The following is a 22,556-nucleotide window of genomic DNA, read 5'->3' on the forward strand; positions in this document are numbered from 1 at the left end:
CACGCGCATGCCCGAGGACGGGGGGGCTCCGCCCCTCGAACCGCCTCGCCAAACCGGTTCCAGCTGGAACGCGACGCATGCTCTGTGCGGGAGGTGGACCGAGGCGGGAGTTCCCACCAGTTCACCCCGGCGACACCTCGCTGTAAGGGGGGAAACCGAGGCTCCGAGGAAGCTGCCCGAGGTGGCCCTCTCATCCCTGCATAGTCAGATTGGCCCTCCGATCCTGGCTGCTCTGCGTCCTAGGTGTTTCTAGCTGTCCTCGCCACTGCATCCTTCCTTTGCTTTGCTAACCCAGAGTGCTAGAGATTGGGTTCCAATCCCGGCTCCGCCTCTGGAGGCCTGTGTGATTTTGAACAACATCCGCATTCAACCTCCCTTAGCTTTCCATTCCTCCTGCGTAAAATAAAACAAGCACACCTACGATCTCATGGAGGGCAAAGTGACCACCAGCTCGAGCCTGGTTGGCAGTAGGTGGTGTCTTCACGCCTCCTTGCCTTCCCGGTTGCTGGCTTCTACCCCGTGAGTCCCCTCTCCTCAGTGAATCCAGGTCCTGTCACTGCCTTGTGGGCCTCATCTCTCCAGGCCGCACCTATGGTAGGTCTGCTAGACGCAGACCCAACTCTTGTTCATGATCTGCCTTGCTGGGTGACCTAGGCAAGTCCTTCCCTTTCTCGCATCTGTTTTCCAAAAAATGGAGAAAAGAATTTTTGACACATCAAAATATTTTGAGGACTGGCGAAGATGATAATATTTCCAATACCACTGTCATGGTTTTTGCATTAAGGTGTAAAAATAATAAATGGAACTGAGGGTTAGCCAACCATTTTGAATCCAGGCACTGTGCTAAGCACTTTGAAGGTCACAGTTTACTTCATCCTCAGTCACTTATGCTACGCCTGTACTATTCACTTTAAGTTGGTTATTTTTATTTTTTATGGAGACAATAAAAGCCTGTTGCTCATGCTGGTCTTGAACTCCTGGGCTCAAGCGATCCTCCCACCTCGGCCTCCCAAAGTGTTGAGATTACAGGCATGAGCCAAGGTTGATTTACTTAGGAAAAAAATAAGGTACATTTGTTATGGGCCCGGACGACCCAAGGCAGCACATACAGCACAGGACGAAATATCATTATTCCACCTCCATCTCCACCCTCCCAAATTCAATAAGACACTTCCTGTGTGACCTTGAACAAGTCCCTTTCCCTCTCTGGGACTCACCAGCCCTATCTGTTCCCTGGAGAGAAACTGGACCAAGGCAAGATTTTTCAAACTGTGGACCATGATTGACACCCTGAATAGAGATCACTGGGGGCACCAATTGAAAAGCAGATTCTGGGCCGAGTGTGGTGGCTCACGCCTGTGATCCCAGCACTTTGGGAGGCCAAGGCGGGTGGATCACAAGGTCAGGAGTTCGAGACCAGCCTAGCCAACATGGTGTAAACTCCATCTCTACTAAAAATACAAAAATCAGCCAGGCATGGTGGTGCGCGCCTGTAGTCCCAACTATTCGGGAGGCTGAGGCAGGAGAATAGCTTGAACCTGGGAGGCAGAGGTTGCAGTGAGCCGAGATCACACCACTGCACTCCAGCCTGGGTGACAGAGCAAGACTCTCTTCAAAAGAAAAAAGAAAAACAGAAAAGAAAAGCAGACTCAGGCCAGGCATGGTGGCTCATACCTGTAATCCCAACACTTCAAGAGGCTGAGATGGGAGGATCACTTGAGCCCAGGAGTTTAAGACCAGCCTGGGCCGGGCGCTGTGGCTCACACCTGTAATCCCAGCACTTTGGGAGGCCAAGGCAGGCAGATCACCTGAGGTCGGGAGTTCAAGACCAGCGTCACCAATATGGAGAAACCCTGTCTCTACTAAAAATACAAAATTAGCCAGGCGTGGAGGCACATGTCTGGAATCTCAGCTACTTGAGAGGCTGAGGCAGGAGAATCGTTTGAACCTGGGAGGTAGAGGTTGTGATGAGCTGAGATTGCGCCACTGCACTCCAGCCTGGGCAACAAGAGCGAAACTTCGTCTCAAAAAAAATAAATTATTAAAAAAAGACCAGCCTGGGCAACATAGGGAGACCCTGTCTCTACAAAAATTTAAAAATTGGGGTGGGGCGCGGTGGCTCACGCCTGTAATCCCAGCACTTTGGGAGGCCAAGACGGGCGGATCACGAGGTCAGGAGATCGAGACCATCCTGGCTAAGACGGTGAAACCCCGTCTCTACTAAAAATACAAAAAATTAGCCGGGTGCGGTGGCGGGCGCCTGTAGTCCCAGCTACACGGGAGGCTGAGGCAGGAGAATGGTGTGAACCCGGGAGGCGGAGCTTGCAGTGAGCAGAGATCAAGCCACCGCACTCCAGCCTGGGCGACAGAGCGAGACTCCGTCTCAAAAAAAAAAAAAAAATTAGCTGGGTGTGGTGGCATGTGCCTGTGGTTCCTCAGCTTCTCAGGGAGCTGAGGTGGGAGGATTGCTTGGGCCCAGGAGGTCAAAGCTGCAGTGAGCTGTGATCGTGCCATGGCACTCCAATTTGGGTGACAGAGTGAGACACTGTCTCAAAAACAGGGACAGGGAAGAGTGAGGATCCATATACTCAGCACACAGTAGGCACTTGATTAATCAGGCATGTCCTAGTCCCAGGCTTGGTGGACCCCAGACAGGAAGCCTGCCTTTGGCCCAGCATCCTCTGTGGAGAGGCGCCTGTTCCAGCAGTAGGAAATTTTGGTTCCTCATTACTCACTCTAGGGAGGCCTCCTGAGTCCTCCCGTTATTCTCTGACCCTATGGCCCCTGTCCTGACCTCACTGTCACTTACCTAGACCACTGCACCAAGCTGTGAGTGACCTCTCAGCCTGTAATCCATCCTGCCCATGTTGCTAGAGGACTTCCCCTGCAAGTCCTGCAACATACCTTCATCACCCATGCTTGTACCTCTTTACCAGGACTGGGTGGCTCCCACGCACAGGGGACAATGGAGAACTCAGGGCTTTGAAGTCAGGCACACCCAGGTAGGAAACAGCTCCCTGGCCTACACGCTGCGTGACTTTGACCTTGATAGACAATCACCTTCTCTAGGCTGACGTTTGTGAAATATCTGTAAATGTGTGTGTGTGTGTGTGTGTGCACGTGCAAGTTGGGATAAGTGGGATAGATCAGGAATTGCAGATGTATGTAACTCTTCTGGCTACAGCAGACATCGCGAATTGATGGTGGCACCTTTCTTTGCTTAACCAAATCTCAGAACTGAGCTCCAGGGATCAGAGATGACACGTGGTTGAAGTCCATTTGCAATCTCTGGACATGATGGTCTTTGAGTTTCCTCTTAGCCCTGACACTGTGGGGACTAGATGGGTTGGGCTGACAAGAGCCTGTGGTGGAGTAAGGGGACGGGTGGGCCCAGGGTAGGGTTGGAGGACAGGGTTGACTGGAGGGTTGACTGTGTACTGCAATTTTATCAATCTCCCTTCCTGTATATGGAGTGTGGGGGCGTGGTTAGGGGTAAGAAGGGAGTCAGTCAGAGAAGAAGCTGGGGGATGGAAGATGGAACAAAGCGGGGCAGGCATAGCAGCTGGTGACTGGATTGTCACCGATGGGAGGTACCTGTGGGTCCCCAAACCAAGGCCTCATAACACAGATAGAGACTTTGAGGCCCAGGGAAGCCAGGGAAGGGCAGGAGCCCACTCAGAGTGACACAGATCTCAGAGTCCCTGAGCAAGGAGCAAGGGTGGTTCCCAGGCCTGGAGCCCATCCCAGCTCAGCCTAGAGCCACAAGCACTGTCAGGGAGTGAGCCCAAGTGTGTGTGCCTGTGTGCTTGCACACACTCAGGTGCAGAGAATGCAGCTGGCAGGAATGGGGGTACACCCCGCAGCCCACCACCGTGCCTGTCCAGGCCCCTGGCTGCCATCACAGCCTCCCTGTGATTCAGAGGGAGTGGGAGAGACATAGAAAGGGAGGAAGGGGAGGAGGGCGAGAAACTGAGAGGGAAGGAAGGCAGAGAGGGTGGGAGGGAGAAGCAGAGAACTGAGGGAGACAGACAGAAGGCAAAGATGGTGGGGGGAGAAAGAGGAAGAGGAAGGGAGGGTAAGCTGGAAGAAAGAGAGGGAGACGGGCAGAGTAAGAGGAGGGAGGGAGGAGGAGGGAGGCTGTTCTCCTTCTTTTTCTCAGAGGCACAGAGAGAGAAGAGGCAGGAGGCGGCAGACTGGGGAGTGATGGCACCCCCAAGCCCCCTTCTAGATAGGTCTTTTGGCTGGGGAGGGGCACGCATCCACAGCGGCTGCTTCTCCCACCATCCCAGCTAGAGTTGACCCCGCCTGCCTGTCACCTGCCAGAGCTATTTCTGGAATGTGGAATCTGGGTCAGACAGGGGGAGGGAGAAGGGGACAGCAGTAGTGGCACTGGCAGTGGGGAATTGGCCAGGCACATGTGGGTGGGTGGGCAGGAAGGCAGCTCCTCGCCCTGCCCATGCCCTGCTTGAGAGGGGCTCTCACTGCCTCAAAACTGCCGCTCCCCCACATCTACCCACTGGCCTGCACAGATGCCTCTGTGAGAGGGACAGAGCCTTCATGCCCCTCAGCAGTGTAAGGGCTCAGAACAGCCCTGGGGGTGGGGACAGGACCTGATTGCTCACTCCTTGGAGACAGATGCTGAGGAGTAAGGGGGCAGCCTTCTGAGCAGGGGTGACCCTGCAGGGAGACAGTGGCTGGATGTGCAGTGGTGAGGATGTGCCTGTGTGTGCTGGTGTTTGTCTGTGGAGGGAGTGATTTTGGGCAGGCTCGCCATATATGGTTGTACAAGTTTTATACTGATCAAGGATGCTACATATCGGGGTGGGGGGAGCCATTCACCACACAGACATAATTTAATTATATAATTATTATGACAAGTTTCTGGCAAATGGAAGTAAAGGACCTTATTCCAATAAAAAGTGTGACCTGACAGTTTTTCAACAGATGGTAGTTAAGTGTCTTAAGGAGTGCCCTTTCTTTCTTTCTTTCTTTTTTTTTGAGACAGAGTCTCACTCTGTCACCCAGACTGGAGTATAATGGCGCGATCTCGGCTCACTGCAACCTCTGCCTCCCGGGTTCAAGTGATTCTCCTGCCTCAGCCTCCCAAGTAACTGGGATTATAGGTGCCCAGCTAATTTTTGTATTTTTAGTAGAGACGGGGTTTTGCCACGTTGGCCATTCTGGTCTCGAACTCCTGACCTCAGGTGATCCACCCGCCTCAGCCTCCCAAAGTGCTAGGATTACAGGTGTGAGCCACCACGCCCAGCCTCTTTTTTTCTTTTTCTTTTCTTTCTTTTTTTTTTGAGACGGAGTCTCACTCTTATCGCCCAGGCTGGAGTGCAATGGCGCAATCCCAGCTCACTGCAACCTCCGCCTCCTGGGTTCAAGTGATTCTTCTGCCTCACCTCCAGAGTAGCTGGGATTATAGGCACCCGCCACCACACCCAGCTAATTTTTGTATTTTTAGTAGAGACAGGGTTTCACCATGTTGGTCAGGCTGGTCTCGAACTCCTGACCTCAGGTGATCCACCTGCTTTGGCCTCCCAAAGTGTTGGGATCACAGGTGTGACCCACCGTGCCCCGCCTCTTTTTTCTTTTTTTAAAGACAGGGTCTCATTCTGTTACCCAGGCTGGAGTACAGTGGCATGATCATGGCTCACTGCAGCCCGACCTCCCAGGCTTAAGCAAATCCCACCTCAGCCTCCCAAGCAGCTGCAATCACCATGCCCAGCTAATGTTTTTATTTTGTAGAGACAGGTTCTCACTGTGTTGCCCAGGCTGGTCTTGAACTCCTGGGCTTAAGTGATCCTCCCACCTTGGTCTCCCAAAGCATTGGGATTATGGGTATGAGCCACTGCACCCAGCCTCTGTTTCTTTTTAGACAGGGTTTTGCTCTGTCACCCAGGCTGAAGTGCAGTGGCTAACTAAAAAAATTTTTTTGTAGAGATGGAGTCTCACTATGTTGCTGAGGCTGGTCTTGAACTTCTGGCCTCAAGAGATCCTCCCACCTCAGCCTCTGAAAGTGCTGGGATTATAGCACCATGCTCAGCACTGTACCTGGCCTGAGCTTGCTCCTTTTGGATGCATTTGTTAAAGACTTACAAGACAAAGGAGCCGAGCATAGTGGCTCATGCCCGTAATCCCAGCACTTTGGGAGGCCAGGGCAGGCGTATCACTTGAGGTCAAGAGTTCGAAACCAGCCTGGCCAACATGGTGAAACCCCCGTCTCTACTAAAAATACAAAAATTAGCCAGACATGGTGGTGTATGCCTGCGGACTCAGATACTTGGGAGGCTGAGGCAGGAGAATGACTTGAACCTGGAAGGCGGAGGTTGTAGTTAGCCAAGATCATGCCATTGCAGTCCAGCCTGAGTGACAGAGGGAGACTCTGCCTCAAAAAAAAAAAAAAAAAAGACTTACACAAGAAAAAGGCCAAGTGCAGTGGCTCACGCCTGTAATCCCAGCACTTTGGGAGGCCAAGGGGGGTAGATCACCTGAGGTCAGAAGTTCAAGACCAGCCTAGCCAACATGATGAAACCCGTCTCTATAAAAATACAAAAGTTAGCTGGGTATGGCGGCACACCCCTGTAATCCCATCTCCTTGGGAGGCTAAGGCAGGAGAATGGCTTGAATTCAGGAAGTAGAGATTGCAGTGAGTTGAGATTGTGCACTTCAGCCTGGACAACAGAGCAAGACTCTGTCTAAAAAAAAAAAGATTCATAAGAAAAGGAGGAACTCAAAAGAAATAGCTAGGCCAAGTGCCATGGCTCACACCTATAATCCCAGTACTTTTACAAGGCCAGGGTGGGAGGATCACTTGAGCCCAGGAGTTCAAGACCAGCCTAGTAGAACATAAGGCGACCCCATCTCTACAAGAAATTTAAAAATTAGCCAGGCATGGTACTGCATGCCTCTGGTCCCAGGTATTCAGGAGGCTGAAGCAGGAGGATCACTTGAGCCCGGGAGGTCGAGGCTATGGTGAGCTATGACCATGCCACTGCACCCATGCCTGGGTGACACATGGAGATCCTGTGTGAAAAAGTAAAAAATAGCTGATCTTCAAGGAGTGTTTAGAGGAAAGGGAAGGAGACCAGAACTTGCTTAGTTGGAAAATAAATTTGTCAACTCCAGCCCCTCTAGACAGTAAACCATTCTCAAATTAAGATACAGCTTCATTGGGTATGGTGGCTCACACCTGTAATTCCAGTACTTTGGGAGGCCAAGGCAGGTGGATCACCTGAGGTCAGGAGTTTGAGACCAGCCTGACCAACATGGAGAAACCCTATCTCTACTAAAAATACAAAATTAGCTGGGCGTAGTAGCGCATGCCTGTAATCCCAGCTACTTGGGAGGCTGAGGCAGGAGAATTGCTTGAACCCAGGAGGTGGAGGTTGCGATGAGCTGAGATCGCGCCATTGTACTCCAGCCTGGGCAACAAGAGCGAAACTCAAAAAAAAAAAAAAAAAAGATACATCCTCAGGGCAAAGATCAAACCAAGGTCATGGCCAGTTAAGATGCAGTATGTGAACAGCATCAAATCAAAGTGTGGTTATAATATCTCTTATTAACACTCTAAAAATAGTAGAGCCAGGCGTGGTGGCTCACACCTGTAATCCCAGCACTTTGTGAGGCCGAGGCGGGTGGATCACTTGAGGTTCGACACTAGCCTGGCCAACATGGTGAAACCCTGTCTCTACCAAAAATACAAAAATTAGCCAGGCATGGTGGCGTGCGCCTGTAGTCCCAGCTACTTGGGAGGCTGAGGCATGATAATTGCTTGAACCTGAGAGGTGGAGGTTGCGGTGAGCCAAGATCACACCACTGCACTCCAGCCTGGGCGACAGAGAGACAGACTCTGTCTCAATCAAGCAAGTAAGCAATCAATCAATCAAGATACCAGGTAGCAGATGCTATTATCTGTTCAAAAGGGCCTACAAAAACTTAAGGGCACGGTCCCACAGAAGCCCAAAGTAAGCATCAAGTCAAGAGAGAGGCATGACTCAAAAACAATTATGGGTGTGGTTTTTGGCACCTGAAATTACAAGGAATCAAATACATAGAAAACTCATCAAATGTTTGAGGTAGGTGCATGGGTAAGATTGACCAGCTTAGGCTAAAGGGAGTAAGACCATTCAAGATGCAAAAGACATCTAGTTCCCTAACTTTCTTTAGGAAGGAAGCAAGCTAAGAAAGGTGTTCCACTGCCCAAGGCTATATTCTCCAAGTTCTCTTTAGAAGTGGCCAAAAATGCTGATGGAGAAGTAAGGGCTTTCAGAGAGCAGAACCAAGAGCTGTGGAGAACAACAGACTAGAAAATCAACCCCAGGGAGAACTTGGACCTTATCAACGCATTTGCCCAACGCATTTGCCTTAAGGCATTTGCCCAACAGTTGCTCAGGACTTCAGAACTTCAGAATTGCTGTGGATCAGTAAGTCTCTGAACCTCCATTTTCCCCTTTTCTGAACAGGAGTGTTAACTGCAGTTATCCTGTCCCTGTTTCACCAGTGTATGCTGTGTGGTTGGGGAGGGTTAGACTGTGGGGTAGATAAATAGTTTCTTTAAAAAATTAAGTCAATTGTTCAACAGAAGCCACATCCAGACCTGACATAGATCTTAAAAGTCTGATCCAATCTCATGATTTGATGAGATTTTTGGGGGTCTTGGGAATAAACATTTTCTACATGGAAAGGGCATAAGTAAATACAGTCAAGACAATGGATCATGGAGCACTGAATTGTTGACCCTGATTCTTTTTTTTTTTGAGATGGAGTCTCGCTTTTGTTGCCCAGGCTGGAGTGCAATGGTGCAATCTTGGCTCACTGTAACCTCCACCTCCTGGGTTTAAGCGATTCTCCTGCCTCAGCCTCCCGAGCAGCTGGAATTACAGGCAGGCACCACCACGCCTGGCTAATTTTTGTATTTTCAGTAGAGACGGGGTTTCGCCACGTTGGCAAGGCTGGTCTCAAACTCCTGGCCTCAAGTGATCCACCCGCCTCGGCCTCCCAAAGTGCTGGGATTACAGGCATGAGCCACCGCGCCCAGCCAAAGCCTGATTCTTTACCCCTCCCTGTGGCCATACCCTTTGCCATATGAATATAGTTTCCTACACAAAGGTGAGCAGGTACTTCTCCATCCCTTGTCTACAAGCTCAGTCATATGACTTGTGTTAGCCAATAGGATGTTAGCAGGTGTGACATAAGCAGAGGCCTTGAAATGTGCTTGTTTGGTTGGTTAGGCTTGCTCTTCTGTCTTCTGCCATCACCATAAGGAGAACATGCCCTGGCTAGACCACTGATCCCAGGAGGACCCTTTGGTCCCAGGAGGAGGATGAAAGACATGTGGAGCAGAACTGTCCCAACTGACAAACTTGGGAGAAAGAAATAAATGTGAATTGTTGTATTACGCTGATTTTGTGGTTGTTTGTTATGCAGCATAATTGTAGCAAGAGCTGACCAATACAGGGACCCAGGCAGTATTGGGACATGTAGCCCATCCCCTGTCTTCAGTTCATTCATGAGTGACTGGGATTGGAAAAACTGGTGAGGGATGGTTTATTTGAAGAGAATTGCTAGGGGTGCTGTCTATCCCTCCAGGCCCACTTAATGCTTAGAGAACTTCGCATGGGTGTGAGGATATGGGAGATGTTATCCTTCACCCAAGGCCCCTTTGGAATTGTAGCAGTGTCTGGGACAGCCTGGGAGAGCTCTTCTGGATTTGGAGGACACAGAACCTGGGCCTCAGCTCCTGTTTGGAGACCTTGAAGGTGGAGAGGCTGGCAGGGCTACCGGTAACAGCAGGACTAGAAGGAAGGCTGTAGCAGGCCAGTCTGTACTTTCAGAGGCTGCAGTGGACCAGTCTATACTTTCAGAGTCCCATAAGGCAAAGGCCCTTGTTTTCAAATTCATTAAGTGGTCACCAAGAGGGAAAGTAGGGCTGGAGTTGTCTTCAAAGGATTCTACCCAAGATGCCTGACTAGCAGAGCCAGGTGCCCTAGCAGAAAGAAGCTGAGTGGGGAGGAGGCAGACTGCCAGATAGAGAAGCTGAGGGGGAATAAGAAATAGTGAGGTGAAGGAAGATTGCCCATGCCAGGAAAGACAGCACTGGGGACCCTGCAGGGTGGGAGAAAGAGCCACCATGTGGCATCAGAGAGTCCCAATGCCAGACAACACCTCCCTGGCCACCATCCCTTCCCAAGTGGAGGAACCAGAAACAGACAGAGGTGAATAAGGAACAGAGAAGACACCGATTGCCACACCCAGCTCCCCGCTGTGGGCTTCCCAGCTGAGGTCAAGCCCTAGCCGTGGGTGTGTGACATTTGCGGTGGACAAGGATGAAGTTTTGAAATCAGACCAGATTGGACCCTTACTAACTGAAAACGAGACTGTTCCTTAAATATTAAAAGTGACTGGAAAAGTTCAAGGATCTGCCCCAGATATAACCCACTGGCAGGGCAGGGAGACCAGAGAGGGTGCGACAGGCAATAGTGAGACAGTTGTTTCTTGCTCTGCCTCCTGCAAATAGAAGTTCATTCAGTCAATAAATTGGTTACCTGTGTATAGAATATCTATGGGATTCAAGTTCATTTATTTACATCAAACACGGGTTGAGCACTTGAAGCAGTGCCTCTCTTCCTACAACAATCCAACCCCAATTGCTTTTTTATTTTTTCTTTGAGACAAGGTCTCGCTCTGTTACCCAGGCTGGAGCGCAATGGCTCGATCTCGGCTCATTGCAACCTCTGCCTCCCGGATTCAAGCGATTCTCATACCTCAGCCTCCCGAGTAGCTAGAACTACAGGTGTGCACCACACCTGGGTAATTTTTGTATGGTTAGTAGAAACGGCGTTTTGCCATGTTGGCCAGGTGGGTCTCGAACTCCTGACCTCAAGTGATCTGCCCACCTTGGCTTCCCAAAGTGCTGGGATTATAGGCATGAGCCACCACGCCCAGCCCCCAATTGCTTTTGATTTTCAGGAAGCTGAGAACCAATAATAACAGCTACCACTTACCAAGCTCCTACCACAAGCAAGTCCCTGCCTAAATATGTCCTGTGCACAGTATTATTTCATCTCCTTAAGAGCTCCCTGGGGTCTGGCGTATGCCCTCAATTTATACATGGAGAAACTGAGGCTCAGGGAAGAGAACTAGCTTGCCAGAGAAAGCTCAAACCTCTCTCTACTATTGATAAACAATAAATCGTGCTGTTTTCCCTTGGTTTTGATTTTCTATTATTATTATTTTGAGACAAGGTCTCGCTCTGTCTCCTAGACTGAAGTGCAGTGGTGTGAACACAGCTCACTTCACCTTTGATCTCCTGGGCTCAGATGACCCTCCTGCTTCAGCCTCCTGAGTAGCAAGGACCACAGGTATATGCCAACCCGACCAGCTAATTTTTTATTTTTTTACAGTCCGGGTTTCATCATGTTGCCCAGGCTGGTCTCCAACTCCTAGGCTCAAGTGATCTGCCTCAGCCTCCCAAAGCGTTGGGATTATAGGTGTGAGCCACTGCGCCCGGCTAATTTTCAATTATTTCTTTTTATTTTTTTGACCATCTTAATAATACTTAATAAGGTATCCATGTGCCATGGTGGTTTGCTGCACCTATCAACCTGTCATGTAGGTTTTAAACCCTGCATGTATTAGGTATTTGTCCTAATGCTCTCCCTCCCCTTGTCTCCCACCACCCCCTCCGACAGGCCCTGGTGTGTGATGTTCCCCTCCCTGTGTCCATGCGTTCTCATTGTTTACCTCCGTCTTATGAGTAACAACATGCAATTTTCTATTATTTCATGGCTTGCTCAGTTACACGGGGTCCCTTTTTTCTCTGATCACATATGGGTTATCTTCAGATGATTTAGATCAAGAATCCAGGGCCAGGTGTGGTGGCTCATGCCTATAATCCCAGCACTTTGAGAGGCCACGATGAGCAGATCCCTTGAGGTCAGAAGTTTAAGATCAGCCTGGTCAACATGGTGAAATCCCATCTCTATTAAAAATACAAAAATTAGCCAGGCATAGTGGCACGTGCCTGTAATTCCAGCTACTTGGGAGGCTGAAGAATGAGAATTGCTTGAACCTGGGAGGCAGAGGTTTCAGTTAGCCCAGATCATGCCACTGCACTCCAGCCTGGGTACGGAGTGAGACTCTGTCTCATCAACAACAACAACAACAACAAAGCACCCAAGAATCCAGAAGGTATTCCCTGATTGTGTATATGAAAGAAGCCTGTAAACGCATCCCTTTGAGAAGGCTCAGTGCAGACCCCACCCTCATTGCAGGCTTCTCTCCAGGTTCCAACCTCCCCTACAGGTTTGCCTACCTGAACTAATTCCAAGAGACAGGTCAAGCTTCAGGAAGCCCTGACTACAGCAGGTGGCTGCTCTAAGCCAATGAGCAACCAAGTACCCCCACAAACTCCAGCCGCCTCCAATACCTCCCACACCTCCCAGGGGTGGCATCTGCCTCTGGGACCCCCATTTGAGCTCCAGTGGCCAATTGGCTGGAAGTTCAGCTCCAAGGTCTCCTGCTTTTGCTCCCACCCATCCCCCTGGTGCGGGCCAGCCCGAGACAGATTCCTCCCTGTATCCTCCCAGGCTGGCCCACCAGGCATGGTCCTTAGAGTCCCCTTGAAAAGAAAAAAAACCCCTTCCCACATCACAGTACTCACTTGGAAGCGTGCGACTATTGCTGAGGCTGCCAGTACTGGGCGGTGGGGAGAGGGACTGCAGGGAGACACTGTCTTCCTCCTGCGAGCAGCCTGCCTGGATGGCACGCAGGTAGCTGTGGCTGCGGGAGCGGAAGTAGCTGGGCAGTGGCAAGTCAAGCGTCTCTGCCGCTGTGGACTCTGCTTCACTGCAGGCTGACTCGCAGGCTGCCTCATACTGATCACTCAGCTCTGCCTCCCGTACCTGTCCAGGCAAAGGCAGGCATGAGGGGCTGGCTATCTTGCCCATCATAGGGGGAGAGGTTCTTGGTGGTGGGCTCAGGGCAGGGCTGGACAGTCTGACCTCAGCCCACCCAGCTCCATCTCACTCAGGGTATGTGATGGGCAGATGGAGCCCTTAAGAAAGAAACAGCCCCACCTCTCTGGGCCTCCATTTTCCCATCTCTATAATGAGGACAAAGTTGGAATATCTCAGGATATTAACTCTGTGATAAAAATCAGGGTCCAAACTGATTAATAGAGTTTAAGGGCACATCTGAATTTAGTGTGAAAGAGGTCTATAATCAATTAGCAATGTCTGTCCTGAATGTTGGAATGGGGATGGCAGTAGGTATGCTGGATATTTACCATCTTATGGTCCAATCCCTTTATTTTACAAGGAAAGAAACCAAGAGTCAGTAAGGGGAAGACATTTGCCACAGGTACCCAGTGAGGAAGTGGCAGAACCAACACTCCAAATACGTATTTAAGGAAAATTAATCTCGCCCTGGTATACAGAATGGATGTTGGGAAAGGGGTCTGGAATGGAGGCTGAGGCCAGAGATGAAGCTGAAGCAATTGTCTGGTGGGAGAAGATAAAACTGGAGTGAGGGTAGTTGCAGTGAGGATTGATTAATGATGTCTGCCATGGACAGTATGGAAAACGGTGATGTGTATGCTATTTGCTATCTTGCATCTAATTCAACTTTGTGTAGATGGTTCCTAAGTATTTCTCCAGAAATGACTGTCTAGGACCCTGCAAATCTGAAGCCAAGGGTGTGGGCCTTGAGGGGTCTCACCATGCACATGCTCTTTGAGGGTTCTAGAAGGGCTATCTGACCCATGTCTCAGGCCATGTTGGTAACTGAAGACCACAGAGGATAAGCTGGGGAGTCAGTTGGCCAAAGATGTGGACATCCTGGGGGTTGGCCTGGGCCAGAGTGGGAGGGGGCACAAGCTGACTGACCATGTGGAGGAAAAGATTGATCTGGGCCTGGGGCCAGCTGTGTCCCACCCAGCTGTGTAACCTCAGGCCATCACTATCTTCTCTGGGTCAGTTTCTCCTCATCTACGTGAAATAGATGCTCATGTTCTCACCTGAGACTGCATCAGGTCAAACAATTAGGTGGGTGTTCACCCAATTTGGAGGGTGAATGGGAAGTTCTAAATCTGTGCTTTTTTTTTTTTTTTTTTTCTTTTGAGATGGAATCTTGCTCTATCTCCCAGGCTGGAGTGCAACAGCGCGATCTCGGCTCACTGCAACCTCCACCTCCCGGGTTTAAGAAATTCTTCTGCCTCGGCCTTCTGAGTAGCTGGGACTACAGGTGTGTGCCACCACGCCCGGCTAATTTTTGTATTTTTAGTAATGATGGGGTTTCACCATATTGGCCAGGCTGGTCTCAAACTCCTGACCTCGTGATCTGCCCGCCTTGGCCTCCCAAAGTGCTGGGATTACAGGCATGAGCCACTGCGCCTGGCCAAATCTGTGCATTTCAATATGGCAGCCACGAGCCATGTATGGCTATTTAGGTTTAAATTAATTAAAATTCAGCCTGGGTAACATAGTGGGACCCCAGCTCTACAAAAGAAATTAAAAATATAAAAATTAGCCAGGTGTGGTAGCGTGTACCTCAAGTCCCAGTTACTTGAGCCCAGGAGTTCCAGGCTGCAGTAAACTATGATCATGACACTGCACTCCAGCCTGGGGGACAAAGCAAGATCCTGCCTCTAAAAAAATTTTAAAATGATAATAATGATTGATTAGGCCAGGTGTGGTGGCTCATGCCTGTAATCCCAGCACTTTGGGAGGCCAAGGCGGGTAGATCACTTGAGGTCAGGAGTTCGAGACCAGCCTGGCCAACATGGCGAAACCCCGTCTCTACTACAAATCTCAAAATTGGTCGAGCGTGGTGGCACATGCCTGTGGTGCCAGCTACTTGGGAGGCTGAAGCAGGAGAATCCCTGGAACCCTGGAGGGGGAGGTTGCAGTGAGCTGAGATTGGGCAACTGCACTCCAGCCTGGGTGATAAAATGAGACTCCGTCTCAAAAAAAAATTTTTTTTTGATTAAAATTAAATAAAGTTCCATAGTCACAGGAGCCACATTTGACTTGCTCAAGACCACAGGTAAGCCAGACACAGTGGCTCACGTCTGTAATCTCAGCACTTTGCGGGGCTGACGTGGGAGGATCACTTGAGTTCACGAGTTTGAGACCAGCCTGGGCCACATAGCGAGACCCTGTCTCTAATAAAAAATTAGCCAGGGACGGTAGTGCGTGCCTGTAGTCACAGCTACTCAGGATGTTGAGGTGGGACGATCACCTGAGCCTGGGAGGTGGAGGCTGCAGTGAACCATGATCGCACCACTGCACTCAGCGTGGGTGACAGAGTGAGACCGTATCTCAAAAATAAGTAAATAAATAAAGTCACATATAGCTAGTGGCTACCTCATTGGACAGTGTGGATTATAGAACATTTCCATCATTACATAAAGTTCTACTGTATCGTACTGATAAATTAAAATATAGGCCATGTGGCAAACCCAAAATTCACTCAGAAGGAGTGTTAAAGAGACAGGTGTTTCTCCTCCAAAACTGCATCCTGAAGTTATGAAGAGACCCTCGTGACTGCCGGGGGCATGAGGTCTTGCTTTGGGATCACACAGGAACCACATGGCTCTGGAACTAGACTGCCATGGGTCCAACCCTTGGCCCATCATTTCCTCGCAATATGAACGTGGGCAAGTCACTTAATCACTTTGTGTCTCAGTTTCCCCACCTATAAAATGGGGCTATAGTCCCCATTTCACAGGGTTGTGGTAAAGATGAAATGAGAGAATTCATATCACAGGCTTAGGATAGAGTCCAAGAGAGTATGCACCTAGTAACCTCTACCCACGAATACAGGTAACTCCGTGGAGTCTGTCAATGTTGGTTAAGATGCTCTTGAGCCATCAGAGGCGAGACCAGCTGGTCAGTGCTGCTGGTGTGTGTATCACTGAGGATTTACTGTGTAGCAGGCACTGTCCTGGGGGCTTTGTATGTTAATGCATCACATCCTTACCACTCGCCTATTAAAGGTAGATGGGGAAGAGGTGGCTTGGCCCACTGTGGGCTCTTTAAACAACTTCTTGAATCATGTGTTCAGGAGGAATACACAGCTCCTGTGACATGGGGGAGAGGGACACATGGGGCAGCCATGGCTGGAATCAGTAGCTGGAGGTCTGGTCCTAGTTTTGCCCCTGTGGGTTGTGTGGCCTTGCACAAGTCCCTTACACCCTCCTGGCTCAAAGTGGGGTTGATCTCAGAGTACCTTTCCTGCCCCTGGTTTTTGGTCTTTGGCCTGGGAGGGAGGAGAGGGACACTTCCATGGGCAGGAAAGGAGTGTCTGGGAGGTGGCGCCCTTAGGGCAGCCAGACAGTGCTGTAAGCAGCATAACCTCGCCAACCTGTGTGAAGCTGGAAAGTCTCCACACTCACTCCAACACCCCAGCGTCCTTAAATGTCCTCCTGGGGCTCCAGAAAGGAGAAAAGCCAAGGGATCTGGGGGCTGGGACCTGGAAGCTAATATCACCAGCCCCCAGCCCCTGCCCTGTCCAACTTCAACAGTCTCCCTAGGCCTGACCCAGGCTTTGTGGGAGGAGAGAGAAGGGCAGGAGTCCTGGAGTTATTTCTTGCCCCATCCACAGCACCTAGCTCATTCTTCCCCATCTTCAAAAGGAGGAAACTGAGGCACACAGAGGTGAAGCAATAAGGGCAGGGAGTGGAGGGTCAGGACACCAATGTGAGCTTAAACTCCATCCATTGGAAGTGGATTTCCTGGTGATGGCTCTGCTTGTACCCGCCTGGACTGGGTGCTGGGACCACTCAGAGGGCAGGCCTAAGACCCAGACCTACACTCTGGGATTGGGGTGGAAGAGAAGGGCAAACATACTGACCTGCTGCTCATGGCCAAACAACTGGGGGATCAGGGAGGCCTGTCCAAAAATCTGCAGGAAAGAGAGGGTGAGGGTTATGGGAGGACCAGGGCTGGGGCTGGGGTTGGGGATTCAGGGTCAGTTGCAAGGAAACTTGAAGCTGGCTGGTCTAACCTCCTCCCCAGACTGGCTGGGACCCAGCTGCTAGGAGGTCTCACTTGGCTTCTTCCAGGGATGGGAGGCTCACTCCTTCTGGGGCTGGGCATTACTGAGGACTTATAATCTGCTGTTTAAAAGTCCTTCTTGGCCGGGCGCCGTAGCTCATGCCTGTAATCCCAGCACTCTGGGAAGCCAAGGTGGGCGGATCACCTGAGGTCGGCAGTTCAAGACCAGCCTGACCAATATGGAGAAACCCCATCTCTACTAAAAATACAAAATTAGCCAGGCATGGTAGTACATGCCTGTGGGAGTTACTAGGGAGGCTGAGGCAGGAGAATCACTTGAACCCGGGAGGTAGAGGTTTCGGTGAGCCGAGATCACGCCATTGTACTCCAGCCTGGGCAACAAGAGCGAAACTCCGTCTCAAAATAAATAAACAAACAAATAAACAAACAAATAAAATAAAAGTTCTTCTTTAGGTCTAGCCCCTGTGACCATGTATCCTCTGTCTGCTGCCTCTCATCTGGCAGGCAGCCCACCTGGAGATACAGATTAGGGATGGAGCCCAGAGCCTGCTCTGCCCCAGCCTAGGATATCTCTGACTTTGGGGCCAAATATGTGGCTTGGGTCACTCAAGCTTCTAGGGGTGAGGCTGTGAGGGGTCAGAGGATCCTGGACTAGGAGAGAACTGGGACTGGGCAGCGGGTGGTAGGTGAGACCTGCTGCTGCCCCCAGTCTGGCTGATTCATAAGCCTTTTTGTGTAGTTGAAGGGCAAAGGTGTCCCGGGTGCCAGGCCCAGGCCTGGGTGGAGATGGGATGTGTAGAGAGACAGACAGACACAGAGAGAGACATGGAGATGGAGACACACTGGAGAGAATCAGAGAAAAATGTGAATGAGGGGAGAGAGAGAAAAAAAAACAGACGGAGACAGACACAGACAGGAAGACTGAGATGAGAAAACGTGGTGGGATGGGAGAGACAGGGAGGGACGCCGTCCATTCAGCAAACACCTACTGAGCATCTGCCCTGTGCCAGGCACTGTGCCAGGCACTGGGGACACTGCAGGCAACAAGACAGCAAGGCCCCCGCCCCCAGGAGATCCTAGTTTTAAGAGGGAGACAGACATTAAGTAAATAAGCAAACGATTCTAGTTCCAGGCAGTGTCAGTTAAGCAGGGTAAAGGAACAGCGCCTGGGAGGGCTACTTTAGACACAGCGATCACAGGCAGCCTCTCTGAGGAGGTGACATTCAAGCAGAGACCTGAAACGCGAGGAGCCAGCTGTGCAAAGATTTGAGAAGAGGAAACAGCAAATGAAGAGGGCCTGGAGCAGAATGATGTGGCATGCTCCTATATAAGGAGAAGAAAGGAGGCCAGCGTGGCTGGAGCAGGGCAAGGGACAGGGTCCAACAGGGAGGCAGGGCCTAGGTCTTACAGGGCTTCACAGGTCCAAGTAAGGACTCTGGCTTTCCCTCTGCGGGAGGTGGGAGACAAGGGAGGGTCTTGAGTAGGGGTGTGGCTTTGACAGCTCCATTTGGCCACTGAGTATGGATTGGAGGACAGCAGTTCAGGGGTGACTTGCTGGAGTCTGGATGAGGGGGGCAGGGGCAGGGGGTTCCCTGGGCTGGGGCACTCTACCCCTCCCCATGTCTGAGGGGCTGGGGAAGGAGTTTGGCTAGGCCAGGAATAATGGAGTTGTGAGGAGTCGGGGTCCCAAAACCTTCTAAGCAGTCCTCTAACCCTGGTCCTGGGCCTGCACACAGTGGCCTATTCCTGCTGAGAGGGGGCTGGACTCGCACCTGGCTGCCCCACTGCCTAACTGCTACCACCAGCAGGCGTCTGCCTTCTCGGGGGGCTCATCTCCCCATCCACACAACGCGGGGTGCCTTTTGGTCCTGACTGGTTCTCCCTTTGCAAACCCTAAAGTGCTGAGTACATGGCAGGAGCTGAGGTCCAGGTCTGGGTTGGACAGCCCCAGATCCCTGCCCAACTTTGCCTTCTCCTAGCTGCATGACCTCACCTCTCTGAGCCTCAGTTGCCTCACCTATGAAATGGGAATATGGATAACAAGGCCACCTCTGGGGATGGTTAAGCGCTCAAGGAGCTGATGGTTGAGAGGGTGGCATGCAAATTCAACATGCAGCACAGCGTGCTCCTCACTGACTCAGGCAGAGCTGGTTGCGCCTGGGAGCACAACTGCCCACTGAGTAGGTGGGCACAGAGGTCCAAAGTAGAGCAGTCACTTGCTGGAGGCCACACAAGATGCTAATAATAACCAGAAAGGCAGCTACCCTCTGCTGAGCACACCGCCTTCACAATCCCACTTATTCCTCTCAACAGCCCCCAAATAGAAATGCTCACCTTCCTCTGGTAAATCAGGAAACCGAGGCTCAGGGAGGGGAGGTGACTACCCTGGGTTCATACTGTCAAGTGACAAAACTGGGACTCGAACCCAGGTCTCCAGTTCCCTATCCTCATGGTTCTGAACCCCATGAGAAGCAACAGGCGCCCTGCTGGCATCCTGTGTTTACAATGGTGGTATGGGCTTCCTCCCTTGGGGTCCTGGGTCAGGCCCCATAACTGTGCTCTCCAGCCACAGGACAGTCGGTGGGGCAGAGACACACACAGGAGGCTTCAGGAATAAGGACCAAACAGAAGCACAGTGCAGACATCTGGGGGCCACTCAGCATGGGGTGGGCCTGGGGGTGTACTCTTCCCAGACGGGAGTCAGTACTCAAACCCCCTGACTCTCCAGCCTGCCTGCCACCCTCACCTGACTGATGCAGCTGGAGTCATTGAGGCTGTCGCTGACAGGGGTGTAGTCCTCTTCCCAGCTTGGACACTTGGAGGGCAGCAGCATGTCCACTGAATCCAGGCGGTCCAGACTCCTGGTGGGGAGTGGGGAGCAGACAGGGCTCAGCCCACCCATTGTTCAACCAGCTTTTGGAGGCCTTGACCATCTGTGATGCACAGGTGGTCCACCCCTGTGATGCCCACTGGAGCCACAGGGTGGCAGCACGAGCTTGCATTTGACTGTTTAAAGCCCAAGGCTGGCCCTGCCCAATTCTGCAGCCCCTTTCCTTCCTCCTTGCAGCTCTGGGACATTTCCAGAGGCCTGACAGAGGTGGGTTAAGTTCTACAGCCTAGGGTTCCGAAAGGGCATCAGCTCTGTGGCAATGTTCAAGTGGCTTCTATCAGGCCCCTAGACTCACCCCTTATCTCCATGACCCCAGTCCTTTCATCTTTCTCACGTCTACCTGACCCTCGGCCTCCCCCAGTCCTCATTCTGGGGATAAAATCCAAGCATCCAATAGCTCGGGCCCTTGACACAGAAGGGTTTGGACTGGAATCCAGCTTTCTCTGCTGGGTGACCCTGGGCAAGCCATTACCCCTTACTTAAGTCTCAGTTTCCTCATCTCTAAAATGGGGATGACGCTGCCTGCCTGCTGGGGCTGCAGTGAGGATTCAGTGATGCAGATTAAAGGACATCGGGTCAGGCACAGTGGCCAGCGGGCAAGTGCTAACAGACAGCAGCTCTTACTATTATTGCTACTATTACTACTGTTATTATTATTGCTTCCCTTGAATCTAGGCCTAAGCCCCGGGCTTCCTGCCTCTCCCACCTTACTGCCCACTGGTCACTCATAGATATCCTAGTAGGATCTCAGTACTAGAAGGGATCTTAGAGATCCTACAGCTCAGCCCCTTCACTTAAAGATGGGGAAACTGGGCCGGGCGTGGCTGTAACCCTAGCACTTTGGGAGGCCGAGGCAGGTGGATCACCTGAGGTCAGGAGTTCGAGACCAGCCTGGACAACATGGTGAAACCCCATCTCTACTAAAATACAAAAATTAGCCGGGCATGATGACGTGCGCCTGTAATCCCAGCTACTCGGGAGGCTGAGGCAGGAGAATTGCTTGAACCCAGGAGGTGGAGGTTGTAGTGAGCCAAGTTTGTGCCATTGCACTCCAGCCTGGGCAACAGAGTAAGACTCTGTCTCCAAAAAAAGAAAAAAAAGATGGGGAAACTGAGCAGGCGTGGGGGCTCACACCTATAATCCCAGCACTTTGGGAGGCCAAAGCAGAAGAGTCACTTGAGCCGAGGAGTTCAACACCACTCTGGGCAACATAGTGAGGCCTGGGAAACTGAGGCCCAGAGGGAAAAAGACTGGCCAAGGTCATCCAGTGGCAGAGGGAAAAACGGAAGTCACTGCCGGCCTGGGCAGTGCGGGGGGTGATAAGCAAGGGGAGAGCAATATATACATATATATATATTTTTTTTTTTCTTTTTTTTTTTGAGACAGTCTCACTCTATCACCCAGGCTGGAATGCAGTGGCATGATCTCAGCTCCCTGCAACCTCTGCCTCCTGGGTTCAAGTGATTTTCATGCCTCAGCCTCCCTAGTAGCTGGGATTACAGGCGTGAACCACCATGACCTGCTAATTTTTATATTTTTAGTAGAGATGCGGTTTCGCCATGTTGACCAGGCTGGTGTCGAACTCCTGACCTCAAGTGATCTGCCTGCCTTGGCCTCCCAAAGTGCAGGGATTACAAGCGTGAGCCACTGTGCCCAGTCACAAAAACTTCTTTTAAAAAATTAGCTGGGCATGGTGGCCCATGACTGTACTCCCAGCTACTCAGGACGCTGAGGTAGGAGGATCACTTGAGTGCAGGAGGTCGAGGTTGCAGTGAGCCATGATTGCACTATTGCACTCCAACCTGGGCAACATAGCAAGACCCTGTTCCCCACTTCCCCCACAAAAAAGATGGAGAAACTAAGGTTAAGAGAGGGGCAGACCTGGAATTGTCTGGTGGTGTCCTGAATTCCATCCTGGAGGCCATTCTCTGTCTTCTGCCCAGTCAACTAGACTCCTGGCTGCTCTGAGAACACTGCCCTCTTCCTGCCTAGGTACCAGTGTCACCTGACCTGTTCTTTTCCCTCTGTCTCAGTCTTCCCAGGCCACCTCCTCCATGAAGCCTTGGCTCCTGTCTCCCATAGTTGAAGATCTAGGGAGAAGCTTGTTCCCCTAACTCCGCCAAGCCTTACAGCAACACGATGGGGCTTGGCTGGTGAATTCCAGGCAGGCACTGGGACAGGAAAAGCCTGTCTATCACTCTTTGACTTCTGGATTCACCTCCCTCCCCCATCTTGGAGCTCCCCACAGGGATCAGTTACAGGGGCAAAGGTAGAGCGCGCTCTTGCCTTCCCTAGGCATTGCTGTTACAGGTGATGCACTCACTTAGGGCAGGCTCTCCTAACCTGAAGACCAAGATCCCGTGGGACAGTTCCCCTGTGGGAGTGGAACTTACCTGGGGGAGTGGCTCCTGTAGGAGGGGTTTACCTGGACCTATCACCCAAGAGTGGCTTTCATTATTGGGGTTTACCAAAGGATGCGGCTCACCTGTGGTCAGGGCTGAACTGTGAGTGGGGCTCAAGGGGTGGTTCTCTAATTGGCCGGACTCTTCGAGGTCAATTCATCAGAGTGCAGGGCCAACCTGAGGATCTCATGGAGGGAGCTAACCTGACCGCGGGTTCACTTAGGGGGCCTGGATCATTATAGC

At 51.3% G+C, this 22,556-nt stretch overlaps 1 protein-coding gene across 2 annotated transcripts in view; it reads right to left on the reverse strand.

Annotated features, from left to right (window-relative positions):
* Window positions 1-22,556, reverse strand: part of DLGAP4 (discs, large (Drosophila) homolog-associated protein 4) — a 202,913-nt gene that overhangs the window by 96,966 nt on the left and 83,391 nt on the right. For both annotated transcript variants that reach the window (XM_011972360.1, XM_011972359.1), the window contains exons 4-6: window positions 19,768-19,882; window positions 16,858-16,908; window positions 12,668-12,908 (exon numbers count right to left, since the gene is read on the reverse strand). In XM_011972360.1, the coding sequence (XP_011827750.1) occupies window positions 12,668-12,908; window positions 16,858-16,908; window positions 19,768-19,882 (407 nt within the window). The remainder of the gene's footprint in view (window positions 1-12,667; window positions 12,909-16,857; window positions 16,909-19,767; window positions 19,883-22,556) is intronic.

Source organism: Mandrillus leucophaeus, unplaced genomic scaffold (genome assembly GCF_000951045.1).
Source record: "Mandrillus leucophaeus isolate KB7577 unplaced genomic scaffold, Mleu.le_1.0 Scaffold129, whole genome shotgun sequence".
NCBI classification, from domain to species: Eukaryota; Metazoa; Chordata; class Mammalia; order Primates; family Cercopithecidae; genus Mandrillus; species Mandrillus leucophaeus.